Source organism: Trachypithecus francoisi, unplaced genomic scaffold, assembly GCF_009764315.1.
Source record: "Trachypithecus francoisi isolate TF-2019V2 unplaced genomic scaffold, Tfra_2.0 Lachesis_group12, whole genome shotgun sequence".
In the NCBI taxonomy this organism is placed as follows: domain Eukaryota; kingdom Metazoa; phylum Chordata; class Mammalia; order Primates; family Cercopithecidae; genus Trachypithecus; species Trachypithecus francoisi.
In genome coordinates this window covers 77,682,695-77,702,999 of record NW_022681457.1, presented here as the reverse complement: position 1 = coordinate 77,702,999, position 20,305 = coordinate 77,682,695, and the positions used below count along the sequence as shown (strand labels likewise).

Here is a 20,305-nt window from a genome sequence, read left to right as displayed (position 1 = left end):
GCAGGTTTGTTACATAGGTATACATGTGCCATGGTGGTTTGCTGAACCCATCAACTTGTCATTTACATTAGGTATTTCTCCCAGTGCTATCCCTCCCCCAACCCCCCACCCCCTGACAGGCCCCAGTGTGTGATGTTCCCCACTCTGTGTCCATGTGTTTTCATTGTTCAACTCCCACTTATGAGTGAGAGCATGTGGTGTTTGGTTTTCTGTCCTTGTGATAGTGTGCTGAGAATAATGGTTTCCAGCTTCATCCATGTCCCTGCAAAGGACATGAACTCATCCTTTTTTATGGTTGCATAGTATTCCACGGTGTAAATGTGCCACATTTTCTTAATCCAGAGACTGGGTAATTAATAATGGAAAGAGGTTTAATTGACTCACGTTCCACAAGGCTGGGAAGGCCTCAAGAATCTTACAATCATGGCAGAAGGAGAAGCAAACGCGTCCTTCACATGGTGACAGGACGAAGGAGCAAAAGGGGGAAAAGCCCTCTATAAAATCATCAGATCTCATGAGAACTCACTATCATGGGAACAGCATGGAGGTAACTGCCCCTATGATTCAATTACCTCCCACTGAGTCCCTCCCACGACATGTGGGGATTATGGGAACTACAATTCAAGATGAGATTTGGGTGGGGACACAGCAAAACCATGTTAGATATTATTGGCATGTTACAGGCAGCTCTTAAAATCCTGCTTCCAGAAAGTCTTCTACATGTGGAAGAGATAAAGTCTGTTGGATCTATGGTATGCACCAATCAGAAGTCCTACCTCTGCTTGGCACTAAAGAACAAGGAAGGTACAGTTGACCTTTATGATGCAAATACCAAAAAGTAGGGAATAAAAAAATTATATAATAAAATTTGAAAACTAGAAAATAGGGAAAAGGAAAAAATGCCCATAGTCCTACCACCCTAACAAAGACCACTGTTATTTTATTTCTTTCCAGTATGTCTTAAGAATTTTTCTTTTATAGTATACATAGATGTAGCATATATGCAATATTGTGTCTTTTTTTTATTTACCATTAACATCATATAGATGCTCCGTGTTCTTATTTTTTACTACCATTTTTTTTTGCCTTCCCATGCCTTTTTACATGTTATTGGCTCTGACTAGAAAGCCTTTCTTTCCTACCTCTGACCTCCCAAATTCTTCCTGTCCTCTGAAGCTGAGCCTATATGCTTCTTCTTCCATGTAGTCTCACTTGATATTATAGTCAGAAGTTTTCCCGTGAGTTGCTTTTCTATTTTATTTATTTCCTCCCCCTTGCTTTCATATTTTATATCTCTCTTAAGATGTCTAGGATATGCTACTTCATAATAAGATCATTTGCATCTGGATCTATTTCCCTCACTAGTTTGCAAGCCCCCTGTAGGCAGGTATCTGCTGTGTTGTCACCAATGCCTTGCAACCCAAAAAGTACTCAAAAATGTTGGTTGAATGACAGATGATTGCAACATAATAAGAAACATGTAATATAAAAGAGGCACTTAACCCAGGGCAGGGAAAAGTGCCAGAGGAAGGGACACCTGAACTGTATCCTGAAGAATGATTAGGAGTTAGTAGGGAAATAAGGATGCTGGGAAGATAACAGGTAGGGCAGGAGAAGGAGATAAGAGACACATTTGAAGCAGAGAATGACAACACTAACAAAGGCATAGAAGTAGAGGAGGGTATATAACCAAGGTGACACCACAGTGAGCTAGTGTTGAAGAATGGGTCAACTTCCTTTAGAGTTGGTCTGCTTTTGTCAACATTTCTGTTAAAATATGGGGCCCCAGTTGAAGATACTAATCAAAGTGTGATCCATCTAATCAACACAGAGCACAAAAGGACTATTAACTCCTAGGACCTATGGAAACTACTTTCAATGTGGCATAAGGTTGCTTTACCTTTTCTTTTTTTGCATGTCAAAACACTGTCTTCTCATTTTAAGGACAGCATATTCTGATTATTTATTTATTTATTTATTTTTTGAAACAGAGTCTTACTCTGTCGCCCAGGCTGGAGTGCAATGGTGCAATCTCGGCTCACTGCAAGCTCTGCCTCCCTGGGTTCCTGCCATTCTCCTGCCTCAGCCTCCTGAGTAACTGGGACTACAGGCGCCTGTCACCATGCCCGGCTAATTTTCTGTAGAGACGGGGTTTCACTGTGTTAGCCAGGATGGTCTCAATCTCCTGACCTCATGATCCACCCGCCTCGGCCTCCAAAAGTGCTGGGATTACAGGCGTGAGCCACTGTGCCCAGCCCATATTCTGATTACTTTTATTTAATTTTCCCCTAAAGTGTCCATGTTCCTTTGGCACTTCTTCCCAAAGGCACAGCCTGAGTTCTCCCTGACACTTTGCATATGCCTCTATTAACAGAAAGAACCCTGTGCTGATCTGATCCATTTTGTGGAGGCTAAAACTCCTTGGGGATGAGGATTCTCTCATTTATCTCTGTATCTGGCACAAAGTCTGACATTTAATTGGTATGCATTAAATGTGTGCTAAAATAAATGATACAGCATCCAAAGGAAACCCATAGTAACTAGCACAACTTCCAGTTGTGGGAATATGATGCAGAGTCAAATAGACATGGGTTTGAGTCTCAGCTCTACAACTGACTAAGTTACATAATCTCTTTAAGTCACAGTTTCCTCAATTGTAAACTGGGAATAATGGCACCCACTTCACGGGGTGGTTAAAAGAATTTAATGAAATAATGCATATGAAGCATTAGGCATTGTACCTGATAAAGTATGCTGCTTTTATTATTATTTTGATCCTTTCAATCTACCTAATATATAATTCATGGAACTATAAGGAATGCTGGAAAAAAATAGCTTATTAGAGAGAAAAGAATCACAGGTATAAAAATATAAATGACCAAACAGGCAGGATAGCTCATGAGTGCTTTGAAGGAAAGTGTTCAGGAAGCTTCCTGCAGAAAGTCCTGTGATAATGGAGAGCTATGAATGCCAAGAAAAGGAATACAGGAAGTCATTGAACATTTGTGAACAGGTTCCTAATATATTTTTTTCCCATTTATTTAAAAACATAAATATAGCACTTACTCTGTGCCAGGGACTGTTCTAAGTGATAAAAAATGTTAACTCATTTAATTATCCAAATAACTCATGAGGTAAGTACTATTATTTGCTCCACTTTAAATAGGGAAACTAGGGCCCAGATAAGTTAACTTGTCCAAGTCCTATAGCTAGTAAGTGGCAGAGCTAGGACTTAAAACCAGCAGCTTGGTTCTAGAGTCTGTATTTTTAAACCAATACACTATACTTCTCCATAATGAAAGAAGAAGTTTCAGAGGACTCAGTTGATGAGCATATTATGGGTGGAGTGGAAAAAATAGGAGCAGGGAAACCTATCTGGAAAGGTAGTGCAGTAATCCAGGTATAAAGTACTGATGAGGGTTACAGGAGATGTGGATTATAGGAAGGAAAAAGAAAGTAGAAATACAAGTTGATTAGACATATAAGAGTCACAAAGAAGACAAGTTTTCTTACGACATTGTTCTTCAAGTAATTCATCACTTTTGCCTTTTATTATTACCTTTCATTATGGCTAGAAAGAGGTGTCAGAAGATGTACTCTCAGATTTGGTTCACAGAATTCACATTTTCATAGAGCATGCCAGCCCATTTTCATTCATTACCTGTTTTATTTCTTCTGCAGTCTTTTCTTTTACCATCTCAATGTTAAAGATTGAACTGAGAGTCTTCAAAGAGAAAATAAAAACCAATTAACACATAATTAAAACAAAACAAAACAAAACAGCTTAACTCTTATCTCTAAGCCTGTGGCAAACACATCAAGACAGTGAAACAGATTTCCAAAAGTAGAAAACAAGTATAAGAAAACCCACATGCTCAGAGAAAGTGAGCCCCCAAGCCTAGACAGGTTTTCATAGTTCTGTTCCTGAAGAGTTTCTATTAGGTTGCCATGTACTTCCCAAATGCTTCACCCTTACCAAAGAGTCCTGCAGCACTTTGCAGCTGGTAAGAGGAGAAAGTTAGGTTGTTATTTTTAATTAAACTGCTATGCTAGGGGTCATGGTCAAGGACAAAAAAGTTCATAGAAATATTTCTCACTTTTACATATGGAAAATCACCTTACACAAAATAATTGAACCACAGTACTTATGTTCAAATTTGCAGCCTCTTGTCCTAGGTGTACCATATGACTTCAAGCTTTTTTTCCTCTGTTTAATTAGAAACCTACCTTGTCCTTAGTGAATCCTCTGTTCACAGACTGTTTCCCCAAGGCATCTGTCTGAAATATGTAAGACAAGATATTAATCTACACTTTACTCATAAGAACAAAGGTCACTAAACTAGGTGAGTTACCCAATCTCATTAAATAATTTTGCATGTGAGAACTCACTTCTTTCCACTTTTTATAATAATTGTTCTAAAAAGTTAACGCTACTTTAAAAATTATTGTTGGCTGGGCGCAGTGGCTCACGCCTGTAATCACAGCACTTTGGGAGGCCGAGGCGGGAGAATCACAAGGTCAGGAGTTTGAGACCAGCCTGGCCAACATGATGAAACCCTGCCTCAACTAAAAATACAAAAAATAAGCTGGGCATAGTGGCGGGTGCTTGTAATCCCAGCTACTTGGGAGGCTGAGGCAGGAGAACTGCTTGAATAGGGGAGGCAGAGGATGCAGGGAGCTGAGATCACGCCACTGCACTCTAGCCCAGGCAACAGAGTTGCTAAAACAAAATAAAATAAAACAGAGTGGCTAAACAAAATAAAATAAAATAAAATAAAATAAAAAGAAATAAAAATAAAAATTATTGTTAATAAGACAACAACTTTCCTCTAAGATTCTGATATTCAGATATAAGATTTCTCTGTCAGTAAACTATCATCTACTAGTATTGACAGTCCATTCTCCACCTGCCACTGTGGATATGAGGGATTTCTTCCCAGGATTAGGCCTGCTTGGGATTACTGTGCTCTGTCCTGACCTATTCCACACTGAACTATAAAAGTGGTAAGAAATGGAAAGATGTGTTACCCAAGGATACTGCTTATCTCTGACAACACTTGGATGGTAGGCATCCTCAGCAGACTAGAGTCTTTTTGAGTGTTCAATCTTAATGTTTCCTCCATCAAATTAGACTCCCTTCAAAAAAGGCCAAAAACAACTGAAAGTGATTATTTTGTCTCTTAGCCATTATCTCTCATAAAGGTCATAGCCAGTAAATCCTGTTTTGAGTTGTTTCTGATAGTAGGGATAGGTTGTTCTGAGTCTTTCACTCAAGGCTGTGCTTCTCAGAAGTATATTCTACACCTGGGATTCTGAGGCTGAAAAACACTTTCTGCATAAAACCTTGCCTTTAGTCACTCTGTGCTTTAATTAATCCACACTTTTCATAAATGATGGTCACAGAACCTGTACCCACAGATCAGAGAAAAGCCTGTTGAACATACTTTAGTTTTTTTGGTCATGCACCTATACACTGACAACATCCGGGTGTAACTGTTCCTTCATATGTAAGCCATCTAAAAAGGGGTTAATTTCATTTTCTGTCTTTCTTTTTTTTTTTGAGACAGGGTCTTGCTCTGTTGCCTAGGTTGGAGTGCAGTGGCTCAATGTCAGCTCACAGCAACCTCTGCCTCCCAGGTTCAAGTGATTCTCTCACCTCAACCTCCCAAGTAGCTGGGTCTACAGGCATGTGCCACCATGCCTGGCTAATTTTTTGTATTTTCAGTAGAGATGGGGTTTCACCATGTTGGCCAGGCTGGTCTTGACTACCGGCCTCAAGTGATCTGCCCGCTTCAGCCTCCCAAAGTGTTGGGACTACAGACGTGAGCCACCGCGCCCGACGAGAATTTCATTTCCATACCACTCATTCTCAGGTGTACCATGAAAACAAAATGAAAACAAAACAAAAACAAAACAAAACCTCCACTTGCACAGCTGCTTTCACCTTTCAATCATGAAGCCTCATGTATTGGTTTTTATACAATGTCTGTCCAATCCATTATTTGTATCCATTTTCACTTACAGAAATAAAAAATTTAAGCCCTAAGTATAAGCGTATTGCATTTTATCAAATCTAAGACATCATATCTTAAGATGCACCATTATTTTATGCATCAGAAAATGATGCCAATTAAATAGTACAATACTTTCCTGTCACATCAATTATAAGACAATTTTAGTGATGTTAAAAAGAGAAAAATAAGAGTGAGCTTTAGAATTGATGAAATAAGGTAATTAAAGCAGTTGAAGCTACATGCCAAAAATCAGAAACATTTAATATGAACTTTAAATGGGTGCTTTACTTCCCTACTATGGATGCTTTGGAAATCTGTGCGGATAATTTTATGGTTATCATAGAAGTTTACTGGATATTGATATCTGCATTATGGGAGGGGTGCCAAATGAGATGAGTCCTACATAATAAAAAACTTTCCCTCATCCTGTACAACTTTTCAATGTCTAGCCAGACATTCTTGCAGGTGAAAATACCTATAATATTTCAATATTTATAATTACTTGGGCCTAGAACCTTTTCTTTTTTTTAATACAGCTTTAATAAATACTAAAATTTCCAGAAATGCAACTACTATATAACTTGAAAGATTCTACATTGTGATTGTGGAATCACAGGTCACTGATAACACTGCTCGTGGTTTTGGAGGTTTTCTTTTTTTTTTTTTGAGTCGGAGTCTCACTTTGTCACCCGGGCTGGAGTGCAGTGGTGCGATCTCGGCTCACTGCAAGCTCTGCCTCCCAGGTTCATGCCATTCTCCTGCCTCAGCCTCCTGAGTAGCTGGGACTACATGTGCCTGCCATCACGCCTGGCTAAGTTTTTGCATTTTTTTAGTAGAGATGGGGTTTCACAGTGTTAGCTGGGATGGTCTCGATCTCCTGACTTTGTGATCCACCTGTTTCGACCTCCCAAAGTGCTGGGATTACAGGCGTGAGCCACCGTGCCTGGCCTGGAATTTTTTTTTTTGGAGACGAAGTCTCGCTCTGTCGCCCAGGTTGGAGTGCAGTAGCACAATCTCCGCTCACTGCAACCTCCGCCTCCTGGGTTCAAGTAATTCTCCTACCTCAGCCTCCTGAGTAGCTCGGATTACAGCTACCATGCCCGGCTAATTTTTCTTTTGCATTTTAGTAAGGATGGGGTTTCACCATGTTGCCCAGGCTGGTCTCGAACCTCTGACCTCAAGTGATCTGCTGCCTCAGCCTCCCAAAGTGCTAGGATTACACGCGTGAGCCAACATGCCCGGTGGTTTTAGAGTTTTTATAATTATCAACATAACACCCATTTGCCAGTCAGTATTTGCTGCTTACATGTTCGTGGTTATTTCACAAATAGGTGGAAGCACCTCATGACTACATTAGGTCTCACAGTGTAGTCGTGCCCTAATATTTACATGCTAAAATATGTATTTTGTTAAAAAATGCTTTCCTTTATATTATGGTTAGGGCATTATATTGATTTTCCCACCTGAGGTTATACATACAGGTAGGTTATATTTATATTTTTACATATCTATTGTTTTATTTCAGGGTGGAAAAGGGAGAATTTTTAAAAAATGTATTATCAAAGGGGGATGTTGAGTCCCATGTGGTTGGGAACCAGTGACTCAAAGTAGTAAAGACAAGACTGTGGGAATGGAGAATATGTGTTAGCTGTTAGTATTCCTCTATCTAGCTAGATAAAGAAGATAGCAAGTGAATATTTACCTAAGAGCTGACATAATTTAAATTAAATCTTTACATATTCTGCATTTTATCATAAAGCCAATTTTAAAAAATTTTTTAAATTTTAAGACGGAGTCTTGCTCTGTCGCCCAGGCTGGAGTGCAGCGGCACGATCTCGGCTCACTGCAAGCTCCGCCTCCCGGGTTCACGCCATTTTCCTGCCTCAGCCTCCCCAGTAGCTGGGACTACAGGCGCCCGCCACTATGCCCGGCTAATTTTTTGTATTTTTAGTAGAGACGAGGTTTCACCATGTTAGCCAGGATGGTCTCAATCACCTGACCTCGTGATCTGCCCGCCTTGGCCTCCCAAAGTGCTGGGATTACAGGCGTGAGCCACTGCACCTGGCCTCATAAAGCTAAATTTCTAAGTCTGTTTACCAAAAAGGGGCAAAGAACATTCCTATCTAATATTTGAAGTTTATAATACAGTAATATTTCCAAGAGCTATTGACTTGTAACCTTGCTACTATAAATGTTTATTATAGGAAATGACAATTGTTAAAATATTTGTAGAAAGAATTGTTTGCTCATATAAAGTTGTAAACTATTTGTCATAGGAGTTGAATTTGTTCCCCAACCTTGTTATAATTAACCCATCTACTATATTTTTTTTTTTGCCCAGGCTGGAATACAGTGGCATGACCTCAGCTCACTGTGCCCTCAGCTCACTGTAACCTCCGCCTCCCAGGTTCAAGTGATTCTCCTGCCTCAGCCTCCCAAGCAGATGGGATTACAGGCATCCGCTACCACATCCAGCTAAGTTATGTATTTGTATTTTTAGTAGAGACAGGGTTTCACCCTGTTGGCCAGGCTGGTCTCGAACTCCTGACCTTAAGTGATCTGCCCACCTCGACCTCCCAAAGTGCTGGGATTATAGGCGTGAGCCACCGTGCCTGGCAACCCATCTACTATTAATCCTGTTCTAATTAACTAAACTAGTTACTAAGACTGAGTAGATTCACTTAAAATTTAGGCAAAGAAAGTATTTTCTAAGTAAAATAAACACCTCTAATTTGACTTTAAAACACAATGTAGAATCCCAATTTTCTACTGTAACTACCTTAATTCAGGCTTCTACATCCCACACCTGGATTACTCCATATTTTCCCTGGCCCTGGCCTCTCCTACACCAGTTTGTTCTGTGCACCACCCTAGGTTAGAATTTTTCAAATAATAGGTTGTGAAATACATTTAGTGGATTGTGATCGGAGTTTTTCAAAAGATGAAAAAGAATAAAAATTAATAAGAATGGACTGCATGTTGTAAAAGTAAGCATTATTTTGTAAAATTTTTTTTTTTTCAGTTACAATCATATACATACATGTGTACTGAATTGCAGTGTAAAATATATTTCTTACTGTGGGTCATGGTCAAAAAGTTTGAAAAACACTGCATTAGAGTAATCTTCCCAGACACAGTTTTCAACATGCTTTTCCTCAGCTTTGATTCCTATTTAAGGATAATAATGGCTAATATATATTAAGTATTTATTATGCCAGGGATGGGGCTAAAGAGTTTTAAATGGTATTATCTCTTCAGCACAACTCTGTCAAGTAGGTACTGTTATTATTCCTGTTTTACAGATAAGCAAACTGAGGCATGGAGAAGTAACGATTTGCTGAAGAGTCACCCAGCTAGTAACTGGAAGGGTTAGGATTCAGTCCTTGGCATCTGGCCCCAGAGCTCACCCTCTTAGCAGCTAAATTAACCTGCCTGTACTCCTTAAGCCCAAAGAGTTTAATGCCTAACTTATTTCTTTAGCCTTAACACTTCCCTCTCCATTTTAAGTGGGTACAGTACCATGCTGTCTCCTGAAACCCCTTTTACTTTCAAAGCTCTTCCTTTGTTTCAGCTAATTCCTCAACATGGGAATGGATGGGGGTGGGTTGGCAGGGGTGGCTGGTTGTCAGGAAACTAAATCTAGTCTGCCAAATATTTTTGTAAATTAACTTTTACTGGAACAGAACCATACCCATTCATTTACGTACGGTCTAGGCCTGCTTTTGCACTATAATGGTAGAGCTGAGTAGTCACAAAGAAGACCATATGGCCCACAATGCCTAAAATATTTAACATCTAGTCCTTTACAGAAAAAATTTGATGACCCCTGCTCTACATCAAAGTCCCATTCCCTCCTCTCTACTTAATTTAAATCTCTCATAACGTTCCTAGCCTAGGTCAAGTTCCATCTCCCATGGGAAATTTTCTCTGATACCTCTAGCCTGCTGTCAAGTATGCCTTGCCTTGACCACTAGACTGCTCCTCTTGGGAGCAGGAAGTACCCCTCTTATACTTCTATATCTCCACCACGACCACAGTACTTTGCCTAGAAAGAGCAGGATAAACATTTATGGATGGAAACGGTGTTGGGAGAGACTATGTTTAGTTCACCCAGCTGACCCATCAATAAACCAACTTTAAGGATAAGGGCCAGGGTAAGGAGGTTAAAGGAGTGCTGGTAAGCAAACACTACCAAAGGGGGCAGGTCTTACCTTCTGTTCCACACATTTGATAAAATCACCTTGCCTGGAACGCCCCACTGGCTGCTTCCGAAATTCACTGCGTTTCTCCAGACGGGACTCAAAAGCAGCTGGGTCAGACCTGATCAGAGGTAAACCAAAGGGTAAACCAACTGGGCCTTTTTGGATTCTAAAATAATAAAGCATCACTTTCCACCTCTACAGAGAAAGGACACTGCCATTCAGAGAGGTTGAAAAATTTGCCTTCAGTTAGTAAGAACTGGGCACAGGCCTAGAAATAAAGAAACCGGAAAAAGAAATCCTGTTATTCAACTGTTGTTAATCCTCAAGGGGCCTGTGTAACATTTTTCTTTTGCAGGCTGTTCCCTAGGTTTACACAGGGCTTAGTCCCTCAGGTACTTACATTTACGGTACTTAGAATTTTGAGGTCATCTTGCTGGATCACCTCGTCAGGCAAGAATCCTATAGCCTCCTTACTAGGTGTCAAGCTTTTACTTGAATACATCCAGTTCTTGAAAATATGTCCCCCCAACTAGGTTAAACATCTGTTTTATTCAGATCCTGGTGATTCAGAGGCTTTAGGCAGCCTAGTTTGCAGAAGATTTAGCATCTTAGTGTCTCCCTGACCCACCCTCCAAAGAAGCTGCTCTTGGAGGTGAAACATCAGAACACATTCTTTATGTCAAAATGGAGTTGGTCTTCAGGTTTGAAGACCAGGCTGGGGTGCTGTCCCTATTAAGAATTCTTCAGGCTGTGTAGCTAACCATGGGATATTTGGTTTTGTACACTGTGGTGAAGATATCATCCAGGGATTCCAGCTCTTTGGCCATGAGACCCAGAGTTTCACAGGTGAGGTCTGTAGGACCCAGGGACATCTTGGCTATCCCTCTGGTGGACTTTCCTGGTCAAGGCATTATAGGTGGCCCCTTCTTCCATAAAATTCCTTTCTGGAGGTGACATAAAACACCACTGCCTTCACTGTCATGTAGATGGGCTGTTTTTCTTCTCTCTGTAGTGGGCCAGCTCCTCCTCAATAAAGAGCCACACCAGGGGTTTCTGCTTAGTAGGGCATGGCACCTACCTGGCCAGAGCTGCAAGCAGCCCTGGGGGCTGTACCAGGACCAGGGTCAACCCTGCTAGTGGCCACAGTTGCAGCTGGGCCTGCCATAGTGAAGGGGTAGAGTGGGCAAGGGACAGCCTGGGCAGTGAAGCTCTTGCTGGGATCTGAGGATATAGAAATAAATGAGTCAGACTCCCTACCTCAAGGAGCTCACTATCTAGTGGGAGAGATAGGCATAAAAGTAAACAAATGAAAGTGCAACAGGTATTATGATGAAAATTTGCTCAAACATGCCCAAATGTTAAGGTGGTTTCATGGCTCTGTACCTTTGTTTATGCTGCTGCTCTCCTTACCTGGAACATCCCCTCCTCTCCATTTTTTTTCAAAGGAAGTTTGCTAATAGATAAGCTAGAGAGAGACTGGCAGGGACTAGGGTGCGAGGAACTTGTGCGGAACATTAAGGAGTTTGGATGTTATTTAGAGGTCAGTGGGGGGATAACAGTATGTATAAATGTTGATGGGAATGATACAGTAGGGAAGGAGGGCAAAACCAGTTATTCATTTGTTCATGAGTGGGTAAGAATGAATGGATGCTGATAAAGTATTCAAAGTATGAGTAGACAACTCTTCAGAGATGCTTGTGTGTTAAAGAGATCAAATACAGATCAACGAGAGAAGTCTGGAGGGGAATGTACATCAAGGAAAGGTTTTTAAGATGACAAATACTTGAGACTATCTCAATGCTGCTGGAAGGAGAGCAAGAATACTCATTCATTTACTGCATAACTGTTTCAAATGGCAAGAAAGATCACTATAGTAGCAGTGAGAGGAACTGGGGTAAAGGGGTCCAGGAATGGAAGTAGGGAACACTAGAGGATAATGGCAATAGCCCAAGTGACGATGATGGAGTAAATTAAGGCAGTGGAAGTAGAGATGAGACAGAACTCAAAGAATTTACCGTACTCTTTGGTTTCCTTTCATAACACAACTACCTTCTTACCCTGTTAAATTCTCTCCCGAGCCCCTTTAATTTTCACCTCTGTTCTCCTTTAGCTCTTCCCACTTGAACTCTTCAGATTCTCCTATAGCCCCTCACATGCACCTCAAGCCCCTCTAAGCTCCAGAGCCTTCCCTCTGGAAGCTAAGGGGTGGTGTTAGGGACCCTGGACTCAGAGTCAGACAAATCCCAAATAGCTGTGTGACCTTTGCAAGTCTCCTACTCTAGCTGATCCTCAGTCCCCTTATCTTAAGAGGGTTCAATGGGTGATCCGACTGTGACACTACTAGTCTTTGATGCCCTCCTCCCATCCCCAATCGCCTTTCCTTGCAGACAAGGGCCTCAGCTGGCTCTGAGCCAGGCCTCAACTGTCTTAATATGTGACCTTGAGTAAGTCAAGTCCCTTCTCTAGAAGGCGTTTTCCCATTTCTATAATGAGGACAGGTGTCTGAGCTGCCTGCCTCAGGGCTGTCGTAAGAGTCTACCTTAGCGTTTGGAGAACCAAAGCACAGACAAACGTGGAACGAGCCAGGGCTTTGCAGAGACTCCCAGCTCTGACACCAACTAGCTGTGTGATCTTGGGCAAGTGACCTAGCCTCGTGGAGCCTGGCTACATCATCTGAAGAGTGGGGGCAGTACTAGTGCCCACCTCACAGGGCTGTCCTAAGGCCCAGCAGCCCGGGCCGCCCCTCCTCCCGCCTCCTGCCCGTCTCCAGCCAGCCGGGGCCCGCACCTGCGCAGCTGCTGGATCTTGTCGCGGTAGCGGTCGTAGAAAGGGTTGGCCTGGAGCTCGGCCTCGGCCCCGACCCCGCTGCCGTCGGCGCCCCGCTCGGGCCGGCCCGAGCCGCGGCGCACTGGGAACACGCGCAGTTGCGCGGGTGACACAAGCCCCAGGCCCAGGGCGCGGCTGCGCACCGCGCACAGTCCCCGGTAGAGACCGGCCACCTGCAGGACCGCCGGTCCCGCGCCACCTGCAGCCGCCACCACCACAGCAGCCATGGCCGTCCCCGCCTCCTCCTCCTCCTCAGGCGCGTCGGCCTCGGCCAGCGGCCCGCGCGCCCGCTCCATCCCGCTCCGAGTGCGCCGCGCCCGCGCTGCGGCACCGAGGTTCCGCGCGCCCAACGTTCCGGGCGCGGGAGAGCGGCTAGGCGGGGCGAGGAGGAGGGGGCGCGCCGCTCTGGGCCCGGCACTGCGCGCTCTCGCCGCCCTGTGTAAGCCACGGCCCGCCTCCTCCAGGGAGGCTGCCCAAATTCAACGCCCTTCCTCCCTCTGGGACCAGCAGCCTCTGCGCGCCAAGTCCGCTTTCTAAAGCCAGCGGACCTACAGGGCCTCGCGGTGCTTGCCCCTGGCACTCGCTGTAGTGCCAGGTACTAGCTGTAGTAGTCCATCCTTCAGCATCGAAGGTCCTTCATCAACTATAATCACAGCAGCAAGCTTCTCTTTACTGAGGTTGCTATGTGCAGGACATGGATTGGCTTCATACTCTGTGTGGCAGGTATTATCTTTATCTAACAAATCAGGAAACTGAGGCCGAGAGTAATTATGTGATTTGTTCAAGTTCTACCCGAGAGCTGAGCTCTTTTCAAGATGACAGCTGCCTCCCAAGCCTCCTTTTCCTCTGCTTCCTGACATCCTCCTTGAACTCCAGCCACACTGACCTACTCTCTCCCAAAGAAACACCAGGATTACTCCTTGAAGAGTCCTTATTCAGGCCCTTTTTGACCCCTGGAATCCTCTTTCCATTCTCTCAACCCAAATGCCACAATATTCCTTACTGTATGAACCAGGTGCGAGATCCTGGGGTCAGGGATAGTGACATCAACATCTCTGTGTCCCACCTGCTCACAGAACAGGGCCAGTCCTGGAGTGGGCTCTCTGGGACAGTACTCATCATCAGGTCCTTCTTGTCTGGGTTTTGTCTGATTGAAACCCTTCCCCGGACAAGGGCAGTGCCTTCAACTCTGCTCAATCCAACCTATGCTCATGGAGATCAGCTCTGAGCCCTGCCCTGTGCGAGGAACAGTGTAATGGAAGATGAGTAAGTCCTTCAAGTATGCCAGCCCATAGCTGGCTCACACTCCTCACACTTGCTGTTTTCTCTGTGGATTTGCATGTGGCTGCCTCCTCATCATCTAAGGGCTCAGTTCACATGTAAGCACCTTCAAGGGACCTAAATGACAAACCCGCCATCTCTTTATAGTCTTTATCCCATTGCTCTGTTTCATTCTCTTTATAGCAGTTATCATTATCTGAAGTTCTTAGATCCTTGTTTATATTAATTAATTGAGCTTACATTCTGGAGGAGTGAAACAGACAATAAATAAATATATAATGTTAGGTGATGCTAAATGCTGTGCTGAAAAACAGCAGGCTAAGAGAGAGAGAGATAAGGGGACACTTGAGCAGAGACCTGAAGCTAATGAGGGAATGCTGGGGGAGGAGCATTCCAGGTAGGTGGAACAGCAAGTGCAAAGGCCCTGATGAGGAGGTTATTGAGTCTGAACGAGTGAGGGCACAGCGGTAGAAATGAGACCAAGAAGGTATAGGGAGCGTTAGTTAGATTGCTCATGCCTTGGTTAAGGACTTTGATTTTAAATCTAATGAGATCAGAAGTTGCTATATATATATATATATATTTTTTTTTTTTTTTTTTTTTTTTTTTTTTTGAGACGGAGTCTCGCTCTGTCGCCCAGGCTGGAGTGCAGTGGCGCGATCTCGGCTCACTGCAAGCTCCGCCTCCCGGGTTCACGCCATTCTCCTGCCTCAGCCTCCTGAGTAGCTGGGACTACAGGCACCTGCCACCGCGCCCAGCTAATTTTTTTTTTTTATATTTTTAGTAGAGACGGCGTTTCACCGTGGTCTCGATCTCCCGAACTTGTGATCCGCCCGCCTCGGCCTCCCAAAGTGCTGGGATTACAGGCGTGAGCCACCGCGCCCGGCCGGAAGTTGCTATATGTTTTAAGCAGCAGAGCAACATGATCCTTTTTAAAAGGATCATGCTGGCTGCTGGTGGAATTTAGGGTATGTGGAGGCAAGGATGGAAACTCTCCCAAGGGTGACTAATTTGTCCTAGTTTGCCTAGGACTTTCTTGGCTCTAGCATTGAAAGCCCCATGTCCTGAGAACCACCCCAGTCTTGGGCAAACCAGGATGTTGGTCACCCTACAGGGAGAACAGTAATCTAAGTGAGAGATGGTGGTACTTGGACTAAAGTGACATAGAGAAAGAAGTGGCCAGATTTTGGTTATATTTTGAAATGAAAGCCTACAGATCTTGCTGGTGGAGTCAGTGTGGGTGTGACAGAATGAAAGGAGTCAAGGATGACTTGCAGGTTTTTGGCCTGAACAACTCGAAGGACAGAGATGCTACTTATGAAGAGGAGGAAGGCTGTAGGTAGAGTAGACTTTGGAGGATGGATAATCAGAGTTTGGTTTTGGACATACTGGTTTGGGATAATTTAACAGACCGGCAAGGAGGGATGTTAACCAGGTATTTGGGTATGAGTCTAAAAGTTCTGAGGAGCATTCCAGGCTGGAGAGATACAGTTGTATACTGTCAGTGTATAGTGATATTTAAAGCCAGGGGTCTGGGTGAGATAACTGATGGAATGAATGTAGATAGAGCACTAAGAACTGAGCCCTAGACATGCCTACATTTAGCGATCAGGGGAAAAGGGGGAAACCAGCAAAGGAGAATGGAAAGTAGGGGCCAGTGATACAGGAGGAGAGCAAGGGTAAGTGGACCCTGGAGAGAATTCTGTGCTAAATAATTCCCTAAGTCACACACTGGAGGACTATAAGAGGGGAGTCAATAAAATGGTGCCAAGAAGCTGAGCTACAAGCAGTGGTGCAACCTACTGGGAAGGCTGACTTAAGCTTAATTAGGGAAGGGCTTTCTAACTGAGCTGCCCATAAATGCATTAAGCTGCCTCAGGAGATGGTGAGCAAGTTCCTGACTCAAGTGAGTACTGAGTCCAGGGGAATTAGTTGCTGTGTAGGGAAAAATCTACCCCCAGGAGTCAAGCATGGTCCTGATGGTAGGACTAGATGGTGTGAGATGAACTAGATAACTCTCAAAGTTCCTTCAAATGGGAGATGATATGATTCTGGGCAGTTTGTCACAGAGTAGGGGAGCTGAGCTGAGTCCTGAAGGATGAGTAGGTGTTCAGTGGTGGGAAAGTGGGCAGGGGCACTCCTGGGTGAAGGAGCAGCATGAGCACACCTCCAGAGATGTGAATGAGCAGGGTCTGTTCAGGAGTATGGACTAGGCAGAAGGGAAAGGTGTGTGAAGGATGAGGAGGGAAGTAAGGCTAGCAGGAGATGCAGGCCAGATGGTGGGGAGCCTCACAGGGCCTGGTGCCTGGGAAACACTTGTCAGCACTTGAAGGAAGGTAACTAAATAAAAGACAGATTGTTGGAGCCAAAGAAGGAGGTATTGACCACTTGGTTCCCTTGAGCAGGTTTTTTCCTGCAACTTAGTTAGATACTTTTTGAGAATAGGGCTGCCCAATGCTGTGTGTTCCTTGTTACATTCCTCACTGGGGACAGGTATCCCATCAACTGTTCCCTAAAGATCAGCAACATCAGTAAGTCCCTGAGGGATGACTGCCCTTTCCTGGGGTCCGCTCTGTGGGTTCACCATAAGGGGTAGGGGCAGACAATTCAATAGGTGAACCAGACTCTGACAGAAGTAGTAGAGACACTCCACCCAAAAAATGCCACTGGATGAAGTCCCCTCCTTCCATTAACCCAGGACCACTTCACAAGCACTACCCCTAGAATGCCCAATGCTCAGAACCCAGTGACCTCTCCTTTAGAGAACAAAGGGCCTGGGCATTCTGGAGACTCTGATTGGCTGGGCAGATGGGCTGACTGGCTGGGCAGATGGGTGGGTGAATTCTGTCTCCCCAGAGCCATCGGCCAGGTACCAAAGCTCAACTGTATGGATTCCCAACAGGAGGACCTGCGCTTCTCTGGGAGTAAGTGCTCCTCCAGTCCCTGTCACTGGACTTGTGCCTTAGGGCTTGGGAACAAACACTTTGCATGGATGGGACAGTGCCTGGCTGCATGGAAGAGAGCTAAGCAGTTAGGAGATAGTCTACTCTAGAAAACTAAGGATTCTTTTAAGGCAAAGACCATGCTCTGATCAACCAGAGAAGATACTATCAATAGCCCAGGACCATCACAGCTGAATGGAGTGGGATGGGACATTGGTGGCTCTGTCAACTGATGAACTTTCACTTTTTTTTTTTTTTTTTTTCTTTTTGAGATGAAGTTTTGCTCTGTTGCCCAGGCTGGAGCGCAGTGGCGCACTGCAACCTCCACCTCCTGGATTCAAGTTATTCTCCTGCTTCAACCTCTCAAGTAGCTGGGACTGGAGGCGTGCACCACCACACCTGGCTATTTTTAAAATTTTTAGTAGAGATGGGGTTTCACCATGTTGGCCAGGCTGGACTCGAACTCCTGACCTCAGGTGATCTGCCCGCCTGGGCCTTACAAAGTGCTGGTGAACTTTCACTTCTTGATGGACTTGCCCATAGTGAAACTTCTCAGTCTGATGGATTGGATGGGTCCTGGGTTAGAAATCAGAGGCTTGACTGAGCCTGGGCAGCACATGGCCCCTCTAGACATAGCTTTTCTGATCTGTAAAGAGTTAAAGGTGGTGCTTAAGCTCCCTGGAAATCTAGCTTTGACTGAATAAGAGAATGATGAGGCAAGTCAACGAGGGAGGGAAGGAATGGTGAGAGTAGTTAAGTGGATGGAGTGATTGATGAATGGGTTGAGTTAAAGAGGAATGAGAAACAGTTCAGGCCCCAAGCTACAGCTATCAGCCAGCATGCCTCTTTTTCTTTCTTGTTGCCTTAGTGTGGGTCTCATTGTACTTTGGATTCCTGGGGCTGTGTTCTGTGATAACTGGAGGGTGCATTATCTTTCTGCACTGGAGGAAGAACTTGAGGCGGGAAGAGCGTGCCCAGCAGTGGGTGGAGGTGATGAGAGCTGCCACGTTCACCTACAGCCCACTGTTGTACTGGATTAACAAGCGACGGCGCTACGGCATGAATGCAGCCATCAACACGGGCCCTCCCCCTGCTGTCACCAAGACTGAGACTGAGGTCCAGAATCCAGATGTTCTGTGGGAGTTGGACATCCCCGAAGGCAGGAGCTATGCTGACCAAGTCAGTAACCCCAAGGCAGAAGCCCCCGCTCCCCTGCAACCTGCACTGCAGGGGGCTCCACAGCAGCCCCAGGCCAGCTCCCCATTTCCACTTCCCATCTTTCAGGAGGTGCCCTTTGCCCCACCCTTGTGCAACCTACCCCCGCTGCTGAACCACTCTGTCTCCTATCCTTCAGCCACCTGTCCTGAAAGGAATGTTCTCTTCCATTCCCTCCCGAATCTGGCCCATGAAGACCACAGCTTCAATGCCAAGCCTTTTGCTTCAGAATTGTAGCCTCCTCTCACTGAGGGTGGGAGCTGCAGGAATCAGGTGCAGAGTAGGAAATGGAACGAACCTCAGGAAGGCAGTATTGACAGAGGTCAGGACCCACCTGGATGTCATGCTATAAAAAAAAAAAAAAAAAAAAAGTCCAAGGCTCCCTCGTATCTCATTTGCTGTTAGGAAGGTAATGTCCTTCCTGTCTGATGGGGTCACTTTGCAAACCAAGTTGGTTGCTGAGTCTCACCAATATGAACTGGCACTGGAGGTTGGCTGTGGGGAGATGCACTGAACCAGTACTTGTGGATGGACTCAATATCCCTCTGTTCAGTATTTAAAACAAAACGTGTGCCAGGTCCTGGCCTGGGTACCCCAAGGCACTGGTGTTCTGTGGGATGTGAAGCACAGTTGCCACAAGAGTGATAGCTGCTGAGGGTATGTGAGCTATGGTGATTTACAGTGGCTACGGCACAGGCAAAACGAGTCATCACGAGCCCTGTGAGCCACACTGCACTATGGGATGAAATACATTATTATTATCTATGATGTATGTAGCTCTTACGTGGTTGCCTCTGTACATTATTTCTAACAATTCACAAGAACACTGCCAAATGGATATCATGATCCTCCTCTTATGGGTAAGAGACAGGTTCCAAGGGCATATGCCATACCTTTCTTAGTTGCAGAGCCAGTTCTCAAATCTACATCTGCTTTCTTCAAAGTTACTGGTATGAAAGTCATTGCTCATCAAAGGTACTGATCTTCCCACCATACACCATAGTGCCCCTTCCCTAATGATATGTCGTGTTAGAAAACACTTGGTGAATGCTTTGGATTGTATGTAGGGTGTCATTAAGTTGGTCCATGAATTGGCTTGGAGGAAGGGCTGGTCAGTGAACTGCCTAACATAAGTAGACATATATCCATAGTTTTTACCTTTCCTATAGGAATCCATGTCCCCCTCCCAAAAGTTAAGATCCATCACATGGGAATATTAATAATGTTTGTACTTCTGGAAATAGTTCTAAAAGGTGAGACAAAGATAATACTGGCCATTTGGCTCCAGTTTTGGGTAAGAAAGCCCAGCTCTATCACAGGATATGTGTTTCTCCCTTTTGGAAATGAACAAATCCTCTCATTATATTTGTAAGTAATAAAAGCTTTATGTATAGTCATTTACATAATGACTAAGGGGGAAGGTCACCAGATTCTGTGTGCGGGGAAGGGGAGGAGGTATCTAGAATCTAGCAAACAAACATGTGGAGTTAATTTATTTTTTTTGTGTGTGTGAAAAAGCTTTAGCTGTGTGAGCCCTCTTTAGCAACAGATTTTAAGCTTTTTTTTTTTTTTTTTTAAGGTGGTGGAACATTTATGGCAAACACGCTTTTATATTGATTCTCAAAATATAAAACAGGCCTAAGTGGAGCATCTTGGGTAGACACAGGGGCAGGGCTCACTCTTGCCTCACCTTGCCCCTCCCATCCTCTGGATGCATAACGCCTGAACCCTGCGGCCTTTGCTTCTTCAGGCCACATATCACAGTCCTTAAGGCAGATTCTTAATTACTTTGGGCTCACCATGTGTTTCTCTTTGCTTTCAAAAG

At 44.4% G+C, this 20,305-nt stretch overlaps 2 protein-coding genes across 3 annotated transcripts in view; one reads left to right on the top strand and one right to left on the bottom strand.

Annotated features, from left to right (window-relative positions):
- ATPAF1 (ATP synthase mitochondrial F1 complex assembly factor 1) overlaps positions 1–14,317 on the bottom strand; it is a 43,556-nt gene extending 29,239 nt beyond the window's left edge. For both annotated transcript variants that reach the window (XM_033226517.1, XM_033226516.1), the window contains exons 1-4: positions 13,004–14,317; positions 10,226–10,334; positions 4,228–4,278; positions 3,662–3,724 (exon numbers count right to left, since the gene is read on the bottom strand). In XM_033226517.1, the coding sequence (XP_033082408.1) occupies positions 3,662–3,724; positions 4,228–4,278; positions 10,226–10,334; positions 13,004–13,338 (558 nt within the window). In that variant the 5' untranslated portion in view covers positions 13,339–14,317. The remainder of the gene's footprint in view (positions 1–3,661; positions 3,725–4,227; positions 4,279–10,225; positions 10,335–13,003) is intronic.
- A 2,781-nt stretch (positions 14,318–17,098) lies between these two features.
- On the top strand, positions 17,099–18,842 carry TEX38 (testis expressed 38). Its single transcript, XM_033226518.1, has 2 exons — positions 17,099–17,247; positions 18,134–18,842. Exons 1-2 carry the CDS (start codon positions 17,211–17,213, stop codon positions 18,715–18,717), a joined length of 621 nt encoding a protein of 206 aa, XP_033082409.1. The 5' UTR covers positions 17,099–17,210; the 3' UTR covers positions 18,718–18,842.
- The last annotated feature ends 1,463 nt before the right edge of the window (positions 18,843–20,305 follow it).

Coding starts and splice junctions, on each gene's coding strand:
- TEX38 (XM_033226518.1), top strand. CDS start 17,211: ATGGATTCCCAACAGGAGGACCTGCGCTTCTCTGGGA. Junction 17,248..18,133: donor GGACCTGCGCTTCTCTGGGA/GTAAGTGCTCCT, acceptor TTGTTGCCTTAG/TGTGGGTCTCATTGTACTTT.